The sequence below is a fragment of the Sciurus carolinensis genome, chromosome 11 (assembly GCF_902686445.1).
Source record: "Sciurus carolinensis chromosome 11, mSciCar1.2, whole genome shotgun sequence".
In the NCBI taxonomy this organism is placed as follows: domain Eukaryota; kingdom Metazoa; phylum Chordata; class Mammalia; order Rodentia; family Sciuridae; genus Sciurus; species Sciurus carolinensis.
Genome location: NC_062223.1, coordinates 1,766,363 through 1,786,722, shown reverse-complemented (window position 1 = coordinate 1,786,722; position 20,360 = coordinate 1,766,363). Strand labels below are relative to the sequence as shown.

The following is a 20,360-nucleotide window of genomic DNA, read 5'->3' as shown; positions in this document are numbered from 1 at the left end:
GAGGAGGGCTCTGTCCAGCTCGGCATGCGTGGGACCCTGGAGTCTGACTCGGGTTCAGATCCAGCCTCGGTGCCTTTGTAGAGGTGTGACCCACCCCGAGTCTCCAGTCCCTGGTTCTAGGGTGTGGGAAATAACAAGATCCGTGTCACTGCTGGCCATGGGTGCCCAGCACGGTGGCCAAACACTGGCCCTAGTCTGTAGCAGCAGGCCCACACCCAGGCCAGCCCTTCACTCACCACTCCAGGGGAGGCCAGGGAGGCCCTGAGGCCTCAGGCCTGATGCAGTTCAGGGAGAGGGCCCTGCCTGGCCTCACCCTGCCCTGAGGGCCAGGCACCCTCTCCTGCTGCTTCCTGAAGTGTGCAGCCCAGCCTCCCCGCTGTCCGAAGCCTCCTGCCCAGGGTAGCAGTAGAAAGGCACTGTGGCAGGGAGGACCTCAGGGTGGCGCCTGTCCACGGAAGCTCAGCTCTGACCCAAGGAGACAGGGTGGCATGGAACAGTCAAGGGAACAGGCCCAGATCTAGATGCCAGGTCTGGGCCCCTGGGTGCCTGGCCCTTGGGAAAGGGGGAGGTGGTGGAGTTGGGTGAACAGACGCCCACAGGGCCTGTAGGGCCTGAGGACTGAGGCTGGGCTCCATGAAGGGAGTGGCCAGGACTTCCAAGAGGGCTCCTTGTGCTGGGAATTCCTCCCACTCATGGGGGATTTTATCAACATCATTTAAGATCTACTTTGTGCTATGGGTTCCTGACATGCCAGGGCTGAGGCTGAGCCAGGGGTCAGCCTGGGGGTGGGGGTGTGGCCTGGGCAGGGGAGAGGAGGGGCTTGGGAAGGGCGGAGCTTGTCGGGGGACAGGGGTTTGGAAAAGAGCTTAGGGCTCAGAGCGCACAGAGGGTGTAGAGAGAAGGGGATTCCCATAGCACCAGGAGCTCAGGTCAGGGCCAGAGAGCACTCAGGAAAGGAAGAACTGGGAGGAGGGAAGATGGTAAGGAGACTGGAGGCAGAGGGCAGAGGAGAAGGGGCTTTGCTGGACGGAAGATGCGGCTCAGACAGCAAGGTGCAGGCTCAGACAGAGCAGGGAGGACAGGCCACACTGGGTCACGGAGCAGGGTCTGGGGCTCGAGTGGAGAGGGCCCAGCTCAGAGGCGGCCCCGCAGGGTGAGACCAGGGACTCCCAGGGCTCTGTCCAGGGAAAAGGAAGCTCATCACGACCTTTCAAGAGTTAGGAGGTCAGCTGGGAACAAGTGTCCAAGGAGCAGGAAGGTGGGGGAGAAGGAACTGCGAGCAGTCGAGGTGGACAAGCGCTGCTGACGGATGAGTCGGGGGCCAGCACACCTCAGGGACTGGGGCCCAGGTAGGATGGGTTCATAACCCCAGGCCTGGCGTGGACAGGGCTCCAGGGACACAAGTGCTGGCCCCGGTGAGGGACCAGGGGCCAGGACCCTGGAGCAGAAAACGTGACCTGGGGACAGAAGAACTTGCTGAGCACCTATGCAGGGACAGGCTGCCCTGAGAGGTCACAGGATCCAAGACTGGATTAGAAGGACAGGCTGGGCTCCGGGGGTGTCGGGCTTCAGAAGAGGGTCCGGAGGAGCAGGAGGAGACACTGGAAGTAGTGAGGGACCTGAACGTGGTGTGCTTGGGACAGAAGGGACTGGGGAACAGCCTTAAGGATACAGAGATGACTGGGTGGGGTTGTGAGGTGCCCCCTCCTCAGGGACCCTGAGCAAGGAGTGTGAAGGCCAGAGATACTCCAGAGGCGCCCTGGCCGGGTAGTCTGTACAGGGGCAGAAGAGTGGCAGGACCCAGGCTAGCGATGAGGCTGGGCACAGCAAGGCGACCAGGATCAGAGGACCTCACGGCTGGTGGGTGGTAAGGCTCAGGAGTCAACGGGGTCTCGACCTCATGGGACCGACCTCATGGGACCCGGTCAAGTACTCTGCCATGGGGCCAGAGGAGGTGGCAGGTGGGCTCGACAGGCCCAGAAGAGGCACAGCCGGCGGCTCGGGGGCTCCAAAAGCAGAAGGCAGCAGGTCCTGGACGGGTGGAGCGCTAGGGGAGAAGAGCAGGAGGAGGGGGCTCTCTTGGGGAGGCAGGTGCGTTGGGCTCCCACGGTGGCCGGGGCTCTGCGTGGGGGGGCTGGCTGCGCCAGGGGAGGCAGGCTCAGTGGTCCCCGAATATGGAGGAGGAGCGCCACAGGGGTCGCCGAGGCCCATCCCTGTCCGGCGGGCAACTCCCGGGGTCCAGGCTTCCGGCCGGCGGCCCCCACCCTCCCCGCGGAGGAGGCGGAGGTGTCTGCGCCGCCGCCGCCGCCACCGCCGTGAGTCAGGCTCTGGCCGCAGCCGGCCGGCCTGGCGCTGCGGAGCGGGCGCGGGCAGCGGGGGAGGCAGCGGCGCCGCCGAGTCCCGCGCGCTCCCTGCCCCCAAGGTTGGGCGGTTGGGACGCGGATCCGCGGACAGACAGCGGCCGGGGAGGGCAGAAGGACGCGCGCACTGAGGCGCAGGGGTCCGGCCCGCCCGCCGCGGAGTCGCCAGTAGGTGAGGACGCGCCGTCCGGGCGGCTGCGGCGCGGCGGGGTCGGGCGGGGGTCGAGCAGCCTGGCGCAGACCCCTGCGCGCTGCACCGGCGCTGGCTGCGCTTGTGCCGGGGCGCGGGCGCCGGCGCCCTGGTGCCTCTTGAAGTGTCCGTTTCGCAGAGTGTCATTGTGCTGTGTGGCGCGCTTGGGTCCCCGGCACCGCTCTCCGCCAGAGCTGGGGGCTGGGGGCGATGCGCGCGAGTTTGGAGCCCCGCACCTGTGCTTATCCTCCGGCGGCTGTCCGAGCCTGTGTCGCGGTGTGTGTGCACGCTGTGTGTCGCTGTGGCAGTTGTTTACCTGGTTGTGTCTCAGCTCTCAGCGGGAGTGGCCGGCCGGAGAGCCCGGCGGGTGGTGCTGGTGTTTGTGGCAGATGTGTCTGCGGGGTCTGTGGGCAGGTGCTTCCCTTCTTTCTCTGCTCATCTCTCCGGTGGTGACTAGGGCAGGGTCATTGTAGACTGCCGCCTTGTGCTGGGCGCTCTGTGTATCGCAACAACACATCAGTGTTGTCGGGTGTGCACTGGGGGTGCTCTGTGTGTTGGTGGGTGAATGTGTGTGTGCAGATGGCAAGAATGGAAAGCCGGATGCGCCTGCCAAGGCTGCTGCGAAGGGCTTTGGCATTAGCAGTGGCCGGCGGGCGGGGGGGCAGGTGGCAGGCCAGCAGCTGGCTGTCTGGGTGGGGATTTCCGTCTCCACTGGGGCTGTTTATGGGGCTGCAGGGGAGATGCCGCAGGGCTCCAGGGTGGGTGCCGCCCCACTGGCAGGGCACAGCTCATTCCTACTCTCTCCCTCCCTGCAGGCCCAGGGCCCCAGCCAGTGCCCAGCCTTGCTGGGAGCCCCGGCCAGCACCACGGACGGCACCCAGGAATCCCGAGTCCCCCTGGACGGGGCCTTCTGGATTCCAAGGCCCCCCATAGGTTCACCCAAGGGCTGCTTTGCCTGTGTGTCCAAGCCCCCGGCCCTGCAAGCTCCGGCGGCCCCTGCCACTGAGCCCTCAGCCTCACCCCCCATGGCGCCCACTCTGTTCCCCATGGAGTCCAAGAGCAGCAAGACGGACAGTGTGCGGGCAGCGGGTGGCCCCCAGGCCTGCAAGCACCTGGCCGAGAAGAAGACCATGACGAACCCCACCACCGTCATCGAGGTGTACCCGGACACCACGGAGGTGAACGACTACTACCTGTGGTCCATCTTCAACTTCGTCTACCTCAACTTCTGCTGTCTGGGCTTCATCGCCTTGGCCTACTCCCTCAAAGTGAGCCCCCGGCGGTGACAGGGTGGAAAGGAGGGCGGGTGCGGGTTGGACAGGACCTGGCTGCACCGCTCCACCCCTCCCTCCAGTAGAGCAGGTGCAGTTGGGGTGCAGAGGGACATGAGAACGGGGACGTTCCTGGGGTCTGGGTACGGGGCCTTGCAGGCATCGCCAGGCAGCAAGGAGCTCCCCTCCCTTGCCTGAGCTGAGAGAGCTTCTGACAGGGACCTGGAGTCCTAGGACCTTCCTCTGCACAGCCAGCTCCCATAGGGATGCAGGGAATTCACCCTGGCCAGCAGCCACCCCAAGGTAAATGGGGATGGAGCCCACACGGAGCTGAAGAGGGCTTGGAACCCTGCACCTTTTGAAAGAGGAGGGGTGACCTCAGGGACCCTTACAGACCTTCTCATCATCAGGGAACCTGAGCCAGGCACTGTGCACGCCCGCTGTGCAGTTGGTAGGAAGTCAATACCTGGTGGCCAGGGCAGCTCAGGGGAAGGACAGGAAAGCATGTCCCATACACCCCATCACCCTGTGCCCAGAATAGGCATGAATTCCAGAGCCTCTTGGTGCTGAGAGGAGCTGACTAGGAGCAGAGAAGACTGGCAGGAGGACCCACCCCCAAGTGCAGAGGGAGAGCAAGGACCGTGCCTGCAGGGGCCCCGTGACAGGCACACTTTGGGCAGGATGACCCCTTGGCCCCTCAGAGGGACTGAGCAGCCCTGGGTTGTGCAGGGAGACGGGGACTCAGGCCTCCCCCCACCCTGTCCCTCCAGGAAGAAGGGCCTGGCTCACATTGGGCCAGATCATCACTTTTCCGAGCCCAGACTTGAATGGCCAGAGCCAGATGCATTCTGCTGATTACGGCTGCCCAGCCAGGTGGGGGTGGCAGGAGGTTGGGAGCAGCAGGGTTGTGGGGAAAGAAGAGCCAGGGCAAGGCCTACCTGGGAGCAGGTACTCGGACAGCTCTGCCCCTAATTGTCTTTGAGCCAAGAGCCCCACCCTGCGCCTACCACACGCCTGGCCACCTGGCTCCCCACCTCCTCCTGACTCATCCACAGCACCATCATCACCCGTCATGTGCACCTCCATCGCCAGGCCTGTGGACCTAGCCCCGGGCTCACCGCGTGGGACCTGTGCACGTGAGTGTGCATGCCAGGCGTGTGCATGTGTGTGTGTATTGTGAGTGTGAGGTTTTTAGGTTTGAGGTCTTTTTTTCCTTGATACTGGGGATTGAACCCAGGGGTGCTCCACCTCTGAGCTGCACTCCCAGCTCTTTTATTTTTTAAATTTTTATCTTGAGACAGGATCCCACTAAGTTACCCAGGCTGGCCTTGAACTTGCAATCCTCCTGCCTCAGCCTCCCAAGTCACTGGGATGACAGGAGTGGGCCACCAGGCCAGCATGAGTGAGCCTGCACACGTGTAAGTGTGGACATGTGGGTGGGGTTGTGTGAGTGTAAATGCATGGATGTAAGTATGCACGTGCATATAGTGCATACGTGTGTGTGCATGCATGTGTGCATGGGCAGGCAGGAAGATGTGAATGTGCATGTGAGTTGGGGTGTTAGTGTGGCTGCTTGTGTGTGGATGTGCATGCATGTGTGTGAATGAGTGCATCTATCTGTGCCAGTGTTAGTGTCTGTGTTAGTGTGTGTGTGTGTGTTTGTGTGTGTGCGCACACTCATGTGCTGAAGAAACAGCAGGGGAAGGTCCCTGGTGCTGGTGTGGCTATCAGTCCAACCCAGCTCTGCCCCTCAGCCCAGTCCTGGCAGAGGACTGGCGTGCTTGGTGGGGCGGCTGAGGCTGCAGCTGGTGGAGCCCGCCTCCCCGGTCCCTTCCCTGTGCGCTGCTGACAGCCTGGGGACACAGCCTGGCTACCCGGGCCCTGTCCGGAAGCTGTCCCCTCCTCCCTTTGGCTCAGGCTGTGGCCGGCTGGCTGGCATGGGGCAGGTCCATCTGGTGCAGGTTGTAGGTAGGTCAGGCCTGTCTGCCGGGTCTGTGCTGCAGCGGAAGGCACACGAGTTCCGTAGTTTGAAGGGGCAGAAGGGACTCACGCTCCCTCTGGGGCTGCCCCTCCTAGGTGTACCCAGGGGACGGTGAAGGCAGAAAGACAGGCGCGCTGGGGGTGCACAGCACCAGCAGAGTGGGATAGGGACAGAATGTCCGGCCCTGTGCCCAAGGTCTGGGATTGGTGCACCTGTCCGTCCGGTGGCCCTTCTCCTGACCTGCTGCTCTGCACATCAGGCTGCCCATCCACGGGTATTTTCAAGGGCAGGGGATGGACTTGGGGTCAGGAGGTCTTGGCTAAAACCCAGCTGTGGGGATTGACGAGCCGTCTCGCCCCACTGAACAGCGGTTCCCTCACCTGTCCTGGCCAGTGCACGTGAGCAGGGGCGGGGCTGGCGGGCAGGGGGTGTGGCAGCTGCCTGTCTGTCCACCCAGCTGTCCAGCCACGTGGGCAGCTGAGCCCCATGCAGGCTGGGGTGCAGCATAGAGAACGGAGCCTCATTTTGCTCAGCCTAGTGTCTGGGGAGGGACAAGATAGAAAAATCAATTGTCCATTCATGCAGTCTCCACTCGCGGCTTCCTGACCATGGCCACCCCGTTAGCTGGGTGATGTCCAGACTTCTCCTCTCAGCCATTGTGACCCCCTTTCCACCTCTGAGCTGCACTCCCAGCTCAGACCCCCCTGATCCCCTGCCAAGATGCGGCCCTTCCTGAAGCCACCGGTGTCCAGGGCAGGGCTGACCAACACAGGGGCCAAAGAATGCTGTTGAATGGGGGGATGGACAGAGGACACGTGGAAATGGAATTGGGGTCCCAACACCTCAGAAGAGGGTGACTTTGCTCCCAGCACGGCACCAGGTGGGGCCCAGGGGCAGGAGCCCTCGGGAAGGAGGCAGCACTCTCACTGGCCTCGAGGGACAGGTGGGTCAGGGCAGTCCATGTGGAGGACGGGATAAACAAGGCTCAGAGGTGGAGCTGTGGGTCAGCCAGGCCCCATCCTCCGTGGGCTGCGGAAGACAGTGCCAAGAGGCAGGCTGAAGCAGGCGGGGAAGGGTTCGGAGTCCGTCCTGTGGAAGACTGAAGACAGGGCCACCAGAGCTATCACATCCCTATCCTGTGCCAAGAAAGGGACCAGAAAGGCCCAGAGCAGAGTTAGGGTCCTGGCACGGAGATCCACAGGGAGAGCATGCAGCCCGAACTCGGGCAGGGACAAGGGGCAGGAGCAGGGGACGGATGCAGCCAGGAAGTGGCAGCTGGGAGGGAAGCCGGAAGGCATTGCTGGTGGGGCAGGGGCTGCCTGGCTCGTGCACACACATCTGCCCTGCGCTCTGGAGGCCAGCACCATCGTCCACTCACCACCCAGCCGCCCACCCTCTGTCCACCCACCCGTCCACCTACCCTGTCGACCCAACCATCCATCCATCCACCCACCCAATTACCTACCCAGCTTCCCACCCTCTGTCCACCCACTCATCTACCCACCCATCCACCCACCCAACCATCCACCTACCCTCTACCTACCCAACCATCCATCCATCCATCCATTTACCCACCCAACTACCTACCTTCTATCCACCCACTCATCTACCCATCCACCCACCCACGCAAACACCCACCCTCTGTCCACCCACCACCCATCCTTATGTACCCACCCAGCCACACATCCACACACCCTCATACAGTCGTGTGACAGTTCAGCCTACACCAGACCATGTGGGGCAGTAGTTGCATTAAGATCGCATCATCAAGTGATGTCATATCTTAGTTCGCCTAGGTGCGCCCACAGCGTCAGCACACGGTGAGCCCCTTGTGGGGCATTTCTCAGAACATCCCTGTCATTCGGTGATGCGCGCCTTGCATCTCTACACCCTCCTCCTTCCCTTCAACCCATCCAAACCCACCGTCTCCCTTTACACACAATCACTGGTGCTTCTTCCTCCCTCCCGCTTTCCTGTCCCCTCCCCACCAATCCCACGCGTCATACTGTAACCATTGCTCTCATGTCATTTGCTCAGAGACTCTCTGCCCTCTTCGACAGGCCTCCCTGTTGATATGCTCAGTTGTCTGTCCGTCCGTCCATCCACCATCCAGTTTCATTCGTCCTTGTACCGACTGTTCACCACACACTCTCCTGTTCTTTCATCATGAATCCATCCATACACGGTCCCCTTTCCGCCCATCTGTCTGCTTCCCTTCCCTACCAGCCTCCCTCCTGGCCTCCCCTGCTTCCTCCTCTCATTGCTGAACACCATCCATCAACATAGCAAGTCATTCATCTGTACCCAGCACAGCTGCCCACACACCTGTTCATCTTTCCACCCTCTGTTGATCTTCTGGTCATTTCCACGCCCATGATCATCCCTCCAACTGACCACCTCTTTGTTCTGCCCTCCCTCTGTCCATCTCCTCCTGGTGTTTCCCACACTGCCATCCTAGGGCTCACTGTGACTCTGATTCAGAGCATGTGTGAGTCCTGACCACACCTCTTAGTAGCCACGTGACCTTAAATAACATCTATGCTTAAATTTCTTCCTTCTACAAATGAGGATGGACACACTGCAGAGTGTTGATGAGAGAAGTCGATACACGTAGCGCTGCCAGACACTGGGGGACCTTGCCACAGCATGGCCTTCGTCTCATATGCCATCTCCTCCTCTGTTCTACCTCCGTCACCTCCCTTCTGTCCCTGTAGGAACACCCGTCCTTCCCCAGCTGTCAGACCCCAGCCACCTTCCCTCTCTGCCGTACCCCCCACTCTGACCCATCCAGCCACCCCATCCGATCATTTCTCTTGATCCGCGAGTTGGTGGAACATGCCTATCTCCCCCTCTTCTTCCCAACTGCCTTCTTCCCACTGACCCCACTGCCCTCTCCTAGCCCACCACGTGCCCACTCCCTTCTCTCCCGTCCCTCAGTGCTTCTCCCCGGACACTCTGCCTGCTGGCTCCTCCAGGCACACTCGCCCGTCACCCACCCCTCCACCTCTCCTTTCCCCTTTTTCTTCTGCCCACTTACCCTCCTGCATGTTCCTCCACCCACAAGTCCCTCTCTCCGCACGTCACCCCACTCCTGCTGCTGTCCCCCTCTCTCCACCCTCTCCGTACCCCATTCTTTCCGTCGTTCACCTCCACGTCTGTCGTGAGTCTGTTCGCCTCCCCTTCCGGGCCCCTCCGTGGATCTGCCCTCCAGCCACACCTCCCTGCCTCTCTTCACTTCCGTGCTGTGCCGTCCTCCCCGGGCACCCTCCCTGGCCACATTGCTGTCACAGCCGTCACCTACTCCCTAACTCATCCAAACTCCCCCGCATCTTCCCACGGCTTATTCATTTCCTAGGCACATGGTAAACTATCGTCCACTGTCTCATGAGAGTGACGAGAAACCCAGAGTTCTTGACCGGGGAGCGGACTTCCCGGCAGGGTTGTCGGGTGGTGGTGTCAACCAGGAAGAATGAACCCAGCACAGTTCAGAGATGGGCAGGGCTCACGTTTCACAGGCGGTGGGAGAAGAAGCCCTCTTTGGGGGTGATACTTGAGTGTAAGCCTGGTAATTCCCATGCTGGCCGTACGTGCATCTGAGCAAGAGGGCTCCCAGGAGAAGAGCAGGCGTGCATGACCCTGAGGCAAGGTCAGTTCCATGGCCAGCACGGCTGGGATGGGTGTTGGACTGGGAGAGAGGCCAGAGGGAGTCGAGGGCCCAGGCCGTGTAGCCTTGTGACCCACAGTAAGGACTTGGTCATTTACTAGGAGTGAAATGAGAACTGAAGAACTTTAGGCAAAGGTCCATGTGACACAGCTCGCATGTAAGAGGATCATCTGGCTGCTGTGTGGAGAAGAGTCTGTGAGGACCCAAGAGGCAGGAGCTGGAGGACCAGTGGGGAGCTGTCCCATTAGCCAAGACTTGGACCACATAGGGGACGCTGGAAGCTAAGACCTGGTCCTTTGAGTACATGGGTCCCTTGGTATCCTTGGAGGATAAGTCCCAGGTCCTCACATGGACACCAAAACCTGAAGTGCTCCAGGCCCTTACGTGAAATGGCATGGTGTTTGCACAGAACCTGCTCATGTCCTCCTGTACTCTCTAGATCCAGTCTGGACAACTTGCACTCCCATGGAAACACTAGGCAAAGAGTTGTTACACTGGAGTCCAGCGGTGGGTCTCCTTCATAGCGCACTTACCACATCGGGTATCTAACTTTCTGTTCACTTTCTGTACCTTGGCTGTGAATGTAAACCACGAGGACACAGTTTGCTGTGCTCCTTGTCACGTACGCAGGACCTGAGCAGCAACTGCAGGGAGCAGGCACCAAGTCAAGGCAGACAGATTGAATGAATTAGTGAATCTGTCCCCCACCGACTCTCCACTCACCTACACAGTGACCACCAGTCATACACTCCACTCCCATGATTCCACCTGGTTCTCCTCCTCAAAGGCAATCACAGATCTGTTCATCCCATACCTCCACCACATGCTTACCTGTTACCTCTCCCATTGATGCAGCCCCATCACTGCATCCCACTGCACCTGCCCCTCCACCACATGCTTACCTGTTACCTCTCCCATTGATGCAGCCCCATCACTGCATCCTAGTGCACCTGCCCCTCCACCACCACGCTTACCTGTTACCTGTCCCATTGATGCAGCCCCATCACTGCATCCCACTGCACCTGCCCCTCCACCACCAGGCTTACCTGTTACCTCTCCCATTGATGCAGCCCCATCACTGCATCCCACTGCACTTGCCCCTCCACCACCAGGCTTACCTGTTACCTGTCCCATTGATGCAGCCCCATCATGCCCCAGTGCACCTGCCCCTCCACCACCACGCTTACCTGTTACCTGTCCCATTGATGCAGCCCCATCACTGCCCCAGTACACCTGCCCCTCCACCACCACGCTTACCTGTTACCTGTCCCATTGATACAGACTCATCACTGCCCTAGTGCACCTGCCCCTCCACCACCAGGAGGGGTCCCAGGAGAAGAGCAGGCGTGCATGACCCTGAGGCAAGGTCAGTTCCATGGCCAGCACAGCTGGGATGGGTGTTGGACTGGGAGAGAGGCCAGAGGGAGTCCCAGTGCACCTGCCCCTCCACCACCAGGCTTACCTGTTACCTGTCCCATTGATGCAGCCCCATCACTGCATCCTGGTGCACCTGCCCCTCCACCACCACCCTTACCTGTTACCTGTCCCATTGATGCAGCCCCATCACTGCATCCTGGTGCACCTGCCCCTCCACCACCATGCTTACCTGTTACCTGTCCCATTGATACAGACTCATCACTGCATCCCACTGCACCTGCCCCTCCACCACCATGCTTACCTGTTACCTGTCCCACTGATGCAGCCCCATCACTGCATCCTGGTGCACCTGCCCCTCCACCACCACGCTTACCTGTTACCTGTCCCATTGATGCAGCCCCATCACTGCATCCTGGTGCACCTGCCCCTCCACCACCACGCTTACCTGTTACCTGTCCCATTGATGCAGCCCCATCACTGCATCCTAGTGCACCTGCCCCTCCACCACCACCCTTACCTGTTACCTGTCCCATTGATGCAGCCCCATCACTGCATCCTGGTGCACCTGCCCCTCCACCACCACGCTTACCTGTTACCTGTCCCATTGATACAGACTCATCACTGCATCCTGGTGCACCTGCCCCTCCACCACCATGCTTACCTGTTACCTGTCCCACTGATGCAGCCCCATCACTGCATCCTGGTGCACCTGCCCCTCCACCACCACGCTTACCTGTTACCTGTCCCATTGATGCAGCCCCATCACTGCATCCCACTGCACCTGCCCCTCCACCACCATGCTTACCTGTTACCTCTCCCATTGATGCAGCCCCATCACTGCCCCAGTGCACCTGCCCCTCCACCACCAGGCTTACCTGTTACCTGTCCCATTGATGCAGCCCCATCATGCCCCAGTGCACCTGCCCCTCCACCACCAGGCTTACCTGTTACCTCTCCCATTGATGCAGCCCCATCATGCCCCAGTGCACCTGCCCCTCCACCACCAGGCTTACCTGTTACCTCTCCCATTGATGCAGCCCCATCATGCCCCAGTGCACCTGCCCCTCCACCACCACGCTTACCTGTTACCTGTCCCACTGATGCAGCCCCATCACTGCATCCTAGTGCACCTGCCCCTCCACCACCACCCTTACCTGTTACCTGTCCCACTGATGCAGCCCCATCACTGCATCCTGGTGCACCTGCCCCTCCACCACCACGCTTACCTGTTACCTGCCCCATTGATGCAGCCCCATCACTGCATCCTGGTGCACCTGCCCCTCCACCACCACGCTTACCTGTTACCTGTCCCATTGATGCAGCCCCATCACTGCATCCTGGTGCACCTGCCCCTCCACCACCACGCTTACCTGTTACCTGTCCCACTGATGCAGCCCCATCACTGCATCCTGGTGCACCTGCCCCTCCACCACCACGCTTACCTGTTACCTGTCCCATTGATACAGCCCCATCACTGCATCCCGGTGCACCTGCCCCTCCACCACCAGGCTTACCTGTTACCTGTCCCATTGATGCAGCCCCATCACTGCATCCTAGTGCACCTGCCCCTCCACCACCACGCTTACCTGTTACCTGTCCCATTGATGCAGCCCCATCATGCCCCAGTGCACCTGCCCCTCCACCACCATGCTTACCTGTTACCTCTCCCATTGATGCAGCCCCATCATGCCCCAGTGCACCTGCCCCTCCACCACCAGGCTTACCTGTTACCTGTCCCATTGATACAGACTCATCACTGCCCTAGTGCACCTGGCCACCTGTGCAACAGAAGCCCCATCTGCATCTCCACCTGTGCCTTCTCCTAGCATGCAACAGTGTGTGGTGTGCCCACCTCTCCGTCCCACAGATGTACATTTACTTGCCCGTCTGTCCCCTGCCCATGTCTCCCATCCTGTGTTCACCCATACACGCTGCCCCTCTGGTGCGTCCTCAAGCCCCTGCCTTCCTGTCCCACCCACCCAAATGCACTGGAGGAGGCACAGCCAGCCAGTGCTCTCAGCTCTATTCCTGGACCCTGGACCCCCCCTGCTCGCCCACCACATCCTGCTCACCCTCGACCCCTCTGGCTCACCCTCGACCCCTCTGGCTCAACCTCCACCCCTCTGGCTCGCCCTCGACTCCTCTGGCTCACCCTTGACTCCTCCGGCTCACCCTTGACCTCTCTGGCTCAACCTCGACCCTTCTGGCTCACCCTTGACCCCTCTGACTCGCCCTCGACTCCTCCGGTTCACCCTCGACCACTGGGCTCACCCTCGACTCCTCTGGCTCAACCTCGACCCCTCTGGCTCACCCTTGACCCCTCTGACTCGCCCTCGACTCCTCCGGTTCACCCTCGACCACTGGGCTCACCCTCGACCCCTCTGGCTCACCCTCGACCCCTCCGGCTCACCCTCGACCCCTCCGGTTCACCCTCGACCACTGGGCTCACCCTCGACCCCTCTGGCTCACCCTCGACCCCTCCGGCTCACCCTCCACCCCTCTGGCTCGCCCTCGACTCCTCTGGCTCACCCTCGACCCCTCCGGCTCACCCTTGACTCCTCTGGCTCACCCTTGACTCCTCCGACTCGCCCTTGACTCCTCCGGCTCGCCCTTGACTCCTCCGGCTTGCCCACACATTCCTGCACCCTCAGTGCCCTGCTCGTCCGTCCGCCTCACTCTTATCTAATCCCTTATTTGACCCTCACAGTGGTGCTCTTGGCTTGTCCACTCCCTGCATCCACATGTCCACTGCCCTCCCTCCCGTTCATCTACACAGCTGTCCGTCCAGCGCATAGTCCTGTGTCCAGCCTCCACTCAGCAGCCCTGCTGTCCCCCTCTCTCCCATGCTCCCCACCCGAACCTCTCCTCACTCCAAGGACCAAGGAGGCCACACGCAGGCCTGCTCCAGGAGTGGAGAGCACTTCAGGGTGCACGTGGCCCCAGGCTGTCCCCACAGGGGTGAGTGAGCGGAGGACTCCAGGAGGTGTCTCAGGGTGCTTCTCCCACACTGACGGCCCTCCCGTCTTGAACATCCTGCCTGTGCAGAGGCTAAGTTCCGGCGACCGGCTGCTCGGCATGGTCTCTGCCGGTCACTCTGGCCCTGAGGCCTTCTTTGCCTCCGTTGGAGGCAGACGTGCCGACATGGCACACGCGCTAGCTCAGTGAGACCTTCTACACCCCACGGGCAGGCTGCACTGGGTCTCCAGCTGCCTGGCGGGACCAGGGCCAAGCCGGGCCGACAAGCCGGCGGCGCCTGCTCTCTAGTTCTGCCGTCTGGATGGCGGAAGGCCAGCGGGGTGAAAGCACCATTTGCAGTTCGACAGTTCTTGTTCCTTCTGACAAACCCTGAGTCGACCCTGGAACAGGACAGCGAGGCTGGAGGTGGGAGGGAGCCGGATGTCTACACCATCAGAAACCAGAGAGAAACGTGCTCGTGCATCCCAACCAAAGAACCACATAGGCTCAGGCTCCGTCCCCAGTGAGGTGGGAGCCCCTGCAGAGAATTACAGGAAGACTTCAAATAGCGAGTGCCACGCCGTCCGCTTCCTGCCTTCTGTTTTTTGAGTTTTGCATATTAATTACCCAGAACGGTGGGCCTCGACGCTGTGGCATCATTATACCTGCACAAAGCACCTCTCCCCATGCGCCCCGTCCCTCCGCCCTCCCACTGGCGGACTCCCTCTACTTCCACCCGCTCTTTCTCCTGCCGTTCTCCCTCTGGCTTCCACAGAGAAGAGAGAACATACTTTTCTCTCTGAGGATGACTTCTATCCCTCAAAATTATGGTCTCCAGCTCCATCCATTTTCCTGCAAATGACATAATGTCATTCTTCTTTATGGGTGAATACAACTCCACTGTGCGTATGCACCTCATTTTCTTTATGCATGTGTCCATTGGAGGGCACCTGGGCTGGCCCACGGTCTGGCTGTCCTGAATCGTGTGCTGTGAACATAGTGAGCACGTGTCACTGCAGCAAGATGACTGTGATCCTTCAGGTAAATGTGGAGGAGGGGGACAGCTGGGTCGCACGGTCTTTTCAGGAGCCTCCTACTGATCTCCGTAGTGACTGCACTGATTGACAACCCCATCCACGGTGTAGAAGTTTCCCTTCCCCGCATCCTCGCCAGCCTTTACGTTCTTTATGTTGGCGTTCTTGATGGCTGCCTCTCTGGCTGGCGTGAGAGGGAGCCTCGGCGTGCTGTTCATGGACACTTCCCTGGTGGCTGAAGAGGTGGAGAGTTTTCCATGTATTTGTGGCATCTGCACTTCTTTTGAGGAGTGCCCGTTCAGGTCATTTGCCCTCTATTGATTGGGTCACTTGGCTCTTTTAATGCTGTTTCTTTGAGTTTTTTTTTTTTTTTTGTAACCCTCAGTTGGAAGAGGAGCCGGCACAGGTTTTCTCCCGCTCTGTAATTCTCTTCACTTTCTGATTTGATGCCGCCCGCCATTGCTTCTCTCCCTCATTTCCAAGCTGGGGAGGTCCGTTCCAGGAGGGCTTTGCTGGTGCCCGTATGTTGAAGTGTTTCCCCTCTTTTTTTCTAGCTGCTGCAAAGTGCCTGGTCTTATATTCAGGTCTCTGGTCCATCTCGAGTCGTCTTTTGTGCAGTCTGAGCTCAGGGACCAGTCTCAGTCTTCTACGCGTGGACAGCCGGTTTTCCCTGCCCCACTTGTTAAGGAGGCCGTCTTTCTCCAACGCATGCTTTTGGCCCTTTTGCCCAGGATCAGATGACTGTGTCTGCTTGGTTGGTCCCTGTGTGCCCTGCTCTGTTCCTTTGGTCGACATGTCTGTTTTTATGCTGCATCAGACTTTTTGTCACTGTGGCTCTGTCATATAAAGTCGGGTATCATGATGCCACCAAGATGGCTCTTATTTCTCCTTATATCAAGGAGAGAAAAGGACAGGCCAATACCTTTGATGAACGTTGATGCAAAAACAAAACATTAGCAAACCAAATTCAAAAACACATTAAAAAGATCATACGGCATTGCAAGTTGGTTTCAGGGTTGCTTTGTCTATTCTGTCTTTTGTTCTTCCACGTGGACTTCAGGTCTGTTTTTCTAATTCCGAGAAGAATGTTATTGGTATTTTGAGGAGGATGACATTGAATCTCTATATTGCTTTTGGTAATATGAACACTTCAACAGTATTAATTCTGTCTCTCCATGAACAGGGAAAGTCTTTCTGTCTTCTTCAATTTCCTTTTTCAGAGTTCTGTGATATTTTATGCAGAAGTCTTTCGCCTATTTGGTTATAATCATTCCTAAGTATTTTTTAGAGGTTACCATAAATATAATTGTTTTCCTGATCTCTTTCTCAGTGGATCCATTATTGGTGTATAGGAAAGTCGTTGATTTTTGTATGTTGATTTTATATTTTCTACTTTGCTGAGTTGATCAGCTCTAGAAGTCTGGTGGAGCTTAAGGGTCTTCTAAGTGTAGGATTTTAACATCTGCAAAGGGATAAATTGACCTTTTCCTTTCTATTTGTATCCCTGTATTCCTGTCTCTTACCTAATTGCTATGGCTAAAATTTTGAGTATTTGTTAAGCAGGTGTTGGGAGGTGCACATCCTTGTCTTGTACCTAATTTTAGAGGAAATACTTCCAGTTTTTCCCCATTCAGTATAACCTTGGCTTTAGTTTGCCAAGTGCAATGTTCATGATGTTGAGGTGAGTTCCTTCCAGTCCTAGTTGCTTCTGGGTTTTTATCATCAGGGCTATTGAATTCCATCAGGGGCTTCCTTGGTATTAATTGGGGTGATTATGTGACTTTTGTCCCTGGTCCTATTTATGTAGTGTATTTTGTTTATTGATTTGCACGTGTTGAACCATCCTTGCATTCCCGGAATGAAACCAACTTGCAATGGCGTATGATCTTTTTAATGTGTTTTTGAATTTGGTTTGCTAATGTTTTGTTTTTGCATCGACGTTCATCAAAGGTATTGGCCTGTCCTTTTCTCTCCTTGATATGTCCTTATCTGGATCTGGTGCAAGTGTGACCCTGACTGTATGGAATGAACTTCTCTCCCTTCCTAGTTCATGGATTAGCTTGAGGAATCTTGGCTTAGTTCTTCTTTGAAATTCATCCTTCTTCTTTCCCACTCTCCTCTCTCCATCTGATTCGCAGCCCCTCACCGTCCACCTGCCCTGTCTCCCACTGCCCTTCCCTTACCCTCCAACTAGCTCTTCCACCCGCCTCCCTCCTTTCCCTGTCCTGGCTCCCTGCATCCAGTGCTGCAGGTGCATCCTTTCGTCCTCCTTCCTCTCCTTCCTCCTTTGGTTCCTCCTCCCTCCTGCCTTCTCCCTCCGTCCACCCAGCCGCACTTCCACCTTGTGCCTGTCTACACACCCACGCCCCCGCATTCTTCCCCAGCAAGGTTCCAGGTCTGCCCAATGCACCACCTTGCGGTCTGGGCCTCAGTCCGTCCAAGTGTCCATGTGCTCACCTTTCGTCCTTCAACAGCCCCAGCTGGCTACTGCAAAGGCCTGTGTCCCTCCTCACCACCTCTCTCCCTCCTGCTCTTGCTCCTCCTAGGCTTTGGTTTCTGCTTTCGGTAGCTCAGACCTGCCCTTAATGGACTGTGTAGGAGAAGGGGGACATCCTAAGACCCACCCTGGACACAGGCAGCCCATTGGAAATGGCACAGCTCTGCCCTCTGCCTCCCCAAGGCAGCCTGGCCTCTGCCCCTCCCACTTTGGTTCCTCCCCAGAGGCCCTGGGTCCCTGCCTGTCCCCTGGGCAGTGCCCCGTCTCAGGGACAGGCGTAGCCCCCAGCCTCCAGTTTCCCTGCCCTGAGGCCACCTTCCTTCAGCTTCCATCATGTCAGACTTGCCCGGAAGCAAATCTGAAGAGGTGTTCCTGGCACCGCGCCCCACGTGTCAGCACGTGTCCACTCCCGCCCCTCCGCCCTCACTCTGAATCACTGGGGGAGTCTCGCCCGTGGCCTGCTCCCCAGACAGGTGTCTCTCATGGAGGGCTGTGCGTCCTCACAGGCAGTCCCTGGCCGAGGCCCGGCTCACACCCCACTGCAGCCCTCCCGCTGGACCCTGTGCCGCTGCCCCAGGGCTGTGATCTCACCCCCTCTTCTGGCACCAGGTCCGGGACAAGAAGCTTGTCAACGACCTGAACGGAGCCGTGGAGGATGCCAAGACGGCCCGGCTGTTCAATATCGCCAGCTCGGCGCTGGCGGCCTCCGGCCTCATCCTGGTCTTCATCTTCCTGCGGTACCCGCTCAGCGACTATTGAGGGAGATAGCGCCCACCCTGGCTGACCTCTGGTCACTGAGACGCAGGAGCCTCGAGGGGCAGCGTGGGCTCCCGCCCGCCCCCGGCTGTGCACCAGCCCCAGGCTCAGAAGCGAGCCAGTGCCTGCGGGAGCCGAGCTGGGTCCCGCCGTCTGTCTGCCTCCCAGCCTCCGCCCTGCCTGTTTCTGGGGTCCTGGGCTTCCTCCTGTGCCACTGCCCCAGCTTCCCGCGGCTGCCCTCTCTGCCCGTGTTCCCTGCCCGGGCTTCTGGGGCCCCTCAGACCCAACACCCAGCAAGAAGGGCTCGTGTGGGAGCTCCCGGGACGGGCTGCCAGCGTCTGGGACTCGCTCCCCACCTCCTCCCAGCTGTGACCCTGCTCAGAGCTCTTGTATCTGTGAACTTTCAATAAAATACCTGCCCAGCTCCAGCCTGGCCTCTGTCCGTGCCCGAGGTAGGGCGGGGACGTGGGGGCACTGGGGGCCCCTGTGGACGCTGCTGGTGGTCCAGCCCTGGCCATGCATAGCTGACTTTCCAGGGTTGCTCCAGAAGGCTGCTCTGCAGGGGTGCCAGAGAGGACCCAGGGGCTTGGTGGCAGGTGCCCACACCTGAGTCCCCACGTCCACCCAGGAGGAAGCGGCAGCTGGCACCCTGCCAGGCCGCTCCTCCGCCTCTCCTGTAGCTTCCTCCTCCATGAAACAGGTCAGGACCGATGCCAGCCGGCTGCAGTGTACTGGCCCAGGACCAGAGAGGCCCCACCGTGGGCTCTGACCCGCAGTGGGGCAGGGGGCAGGCTGGAGACCGGGCCAGGGAGGGGCCCGCGGAGCTGGCCGGGAGGATGAAGAAGACCTGGGCAGTGGGGGGAAGGGCCCTGGGTCCCACAGGAGGGCAGGCTGGGCAGACAGGGCCTCGGCCCTTGTTCCCAAGGCCATGCCCTCCATGCTGCCTGCGGTATCAAGACCAGCTGGAGGGACGGAGAAGAGGGAGGCTGCTGCCAGCAGAGGAGGCTGGGCTGGGCCAGCAGAGGGCCGGAGAGGAGGACTGGCATCTGCTCGGGGCAGCAGGGACTGACAGCTGGCAGGTGGACGGGCTGTGGACCAAGAACGGGAGAAGCTGACTTGAGTGCAGAGTGTAAGTAGGTGGAGATGGTGTCTCTGTGGGTGTGAGTGTGAGTGAGTGTGTGAGAGGGTGAGATTGTGTGTGTAAGTGTGTGAGAATGTGTGAGAGTGTGAGAGTGTGTGAGTGTGAGAGTGTGCGTGTGAGAATGAGTGTGCATGTGAGAATGTGAGAGGGTGCGATTGTGTATGTGAGTATGTGTGAGAATGTGTGAGAGTGTGAATCTGTGAGAGTGTGTGAATGTTAGAGTGTGCATGTGAGAATGAGTGTGAGAGTGTGTGTGTGTGAGAATGTGTGAGTTTGTGTGAGAGAGTGTGAGTGTGAGAGAATGTATGTATGAGAGTGTAAGAGTGTGTGTGAGAGAATGTGTGTGTGAGCGTGAGTGTGTGAGAGTGTGACAATGTGTGAGAGTGTGTGTGTGAGAGAATGTGTGTCAGTATGTGAGTGTGAGTATGTGAGAGTGTGAGAATGTGTGGTTGTGTGTGAGTGTGAGTGTGTGATTGTGTGTGAGAATATGAGAGTGTCTGAGTGTGTGAGAGTGTGTGTGAGTGTGAGAGTGTGAGTGTGTGAGTGTGTGAGTGTGCATGTGAGAATGAGTGTGAGAATGTGTGAGAGTGTGTGTGTTAGTGTTAGAGTGTGCGTGTGAGTGTGAGAGTGAGAGTGTGTATGTGTGAGATTGTGTGTGAGAGGGTGAGATTGTGTATGCGAGTGTGTGTGAGAATGTGTGAGAGTGTGCATGAGTGTGAGAGTGTGTGAGTGTGTGTGTGAGTGTGAGAGTGTGTGAGTGTGAGAATGTGTGGTTGTGTGTGACTGTGAGTGTGTGATTGTGTGTGAGAATATGAGAGTGTCTGAGTGTGTGAGAGTGTGTGTGAGTGTGAGAGTGTGTGTGTGAGAGTGTGAGTGTGTGAGAGTGTGAGTGTGTGAGAGTGTGCATGTGAGAATGAGTGAGTGTGAGAATGAGTGAGTGTGAGAATGTGTGAGAGTGTAAGAGTGTTAGTGTTAGAGTGTGCGTGTGTGAGAGTGATAGTGTGTATGTGTGAGAATGTGTGTGAGAGAGTGAGATTGTGTATGCAAGTGTGTGTGAGAATGTGTGTGAGTGTGTGTGTGAGTGTGAGAGTGTGTGAGTATGTGTGTGTGAGTGAGAATGTGTGTATGAAAGTG

The 20,360-nt window shown here is 58.6% G+C and overlaps 1 protein-coding gene across 9 annotated transcripts; it reads left to right on the top strand.

Moving 5' to 3' along the window:
- Nucleotides 1–878: 878 nt before the first annotated feature.
- Ifitm10 (interferon induced transmembrane protein 10) lies at nucleotides 879–18,507 on the top strand. Of its 9 annotated transcripts, XR_007103957.1 has the most exons (5): nucleotides 1,356–2,091; nucleotides 3,366–3,818; nucleotides 4,877–4,957; nucleotides 5,123–5,239; nucleotides 17,939–18,071. XR_007103957.1 is itself a non-coding variant. In XM_047517647.1 (4 exons), exons 1-3 carry the CDS (start codon nucleotides 1,915–1,917, stop codon nucleotides 4,925–4,927), a joined length of 681 nt encoding a protein of 226 aa, XP_047373603.1. In that variant the 5' UTR covers nucleotides 1,356–1,914; the 3' UTR covers nucleotides 4,928–4,957; nucleotides 17,939–18,077. The 9 variants fall into 9 exon arrangements, 8 of the variants coding, with proteins under 8 accessions (XP_047373605.1, XP_047373606.1, XP_047373603.1 ...); XM_047517647.1 differs by lacking the exon at nucleotides 5,123–5,239 and having other exon boundaries at nucleotides 17,939–18,077; XM_047517649.1 differs by lacking the exons at nucleotides 1,356–2,091; nucleotides 4,877–4,957; nucleotides 5,123–5,239 and adding an exon at nucleotides 879–980 and having other exon boundaries at nucleotides 17,939–18,507.
- Nucleotides 18,508–20,360: the final 1,853 nt, after the last annotated feature.

Coding starts and splice junctions, on each gene's coding strand:
- Ifitm10 (XM_047517643.1), top strand. CDS start 1,915: ATGGGACCCGGTCAAGTACTCTGCCATGGGGCCAGAGGAGGTGGCAGG. Junction 2,092..3,365: donor GGGCTCTCTTGGGGAGGCAG/GTGCGTTGGGCT, acceptor CCCTCCCTGCAG/GCCCAGGGCCCCAGCCAGTG. Junction 3,819..17,938: donor CCTTGGCCTACTCCCTCAAA/GTGAGCCCCCGG, acceptor TTCTGGCACCAG/GTCCGGGACAAGAAGCTTGT.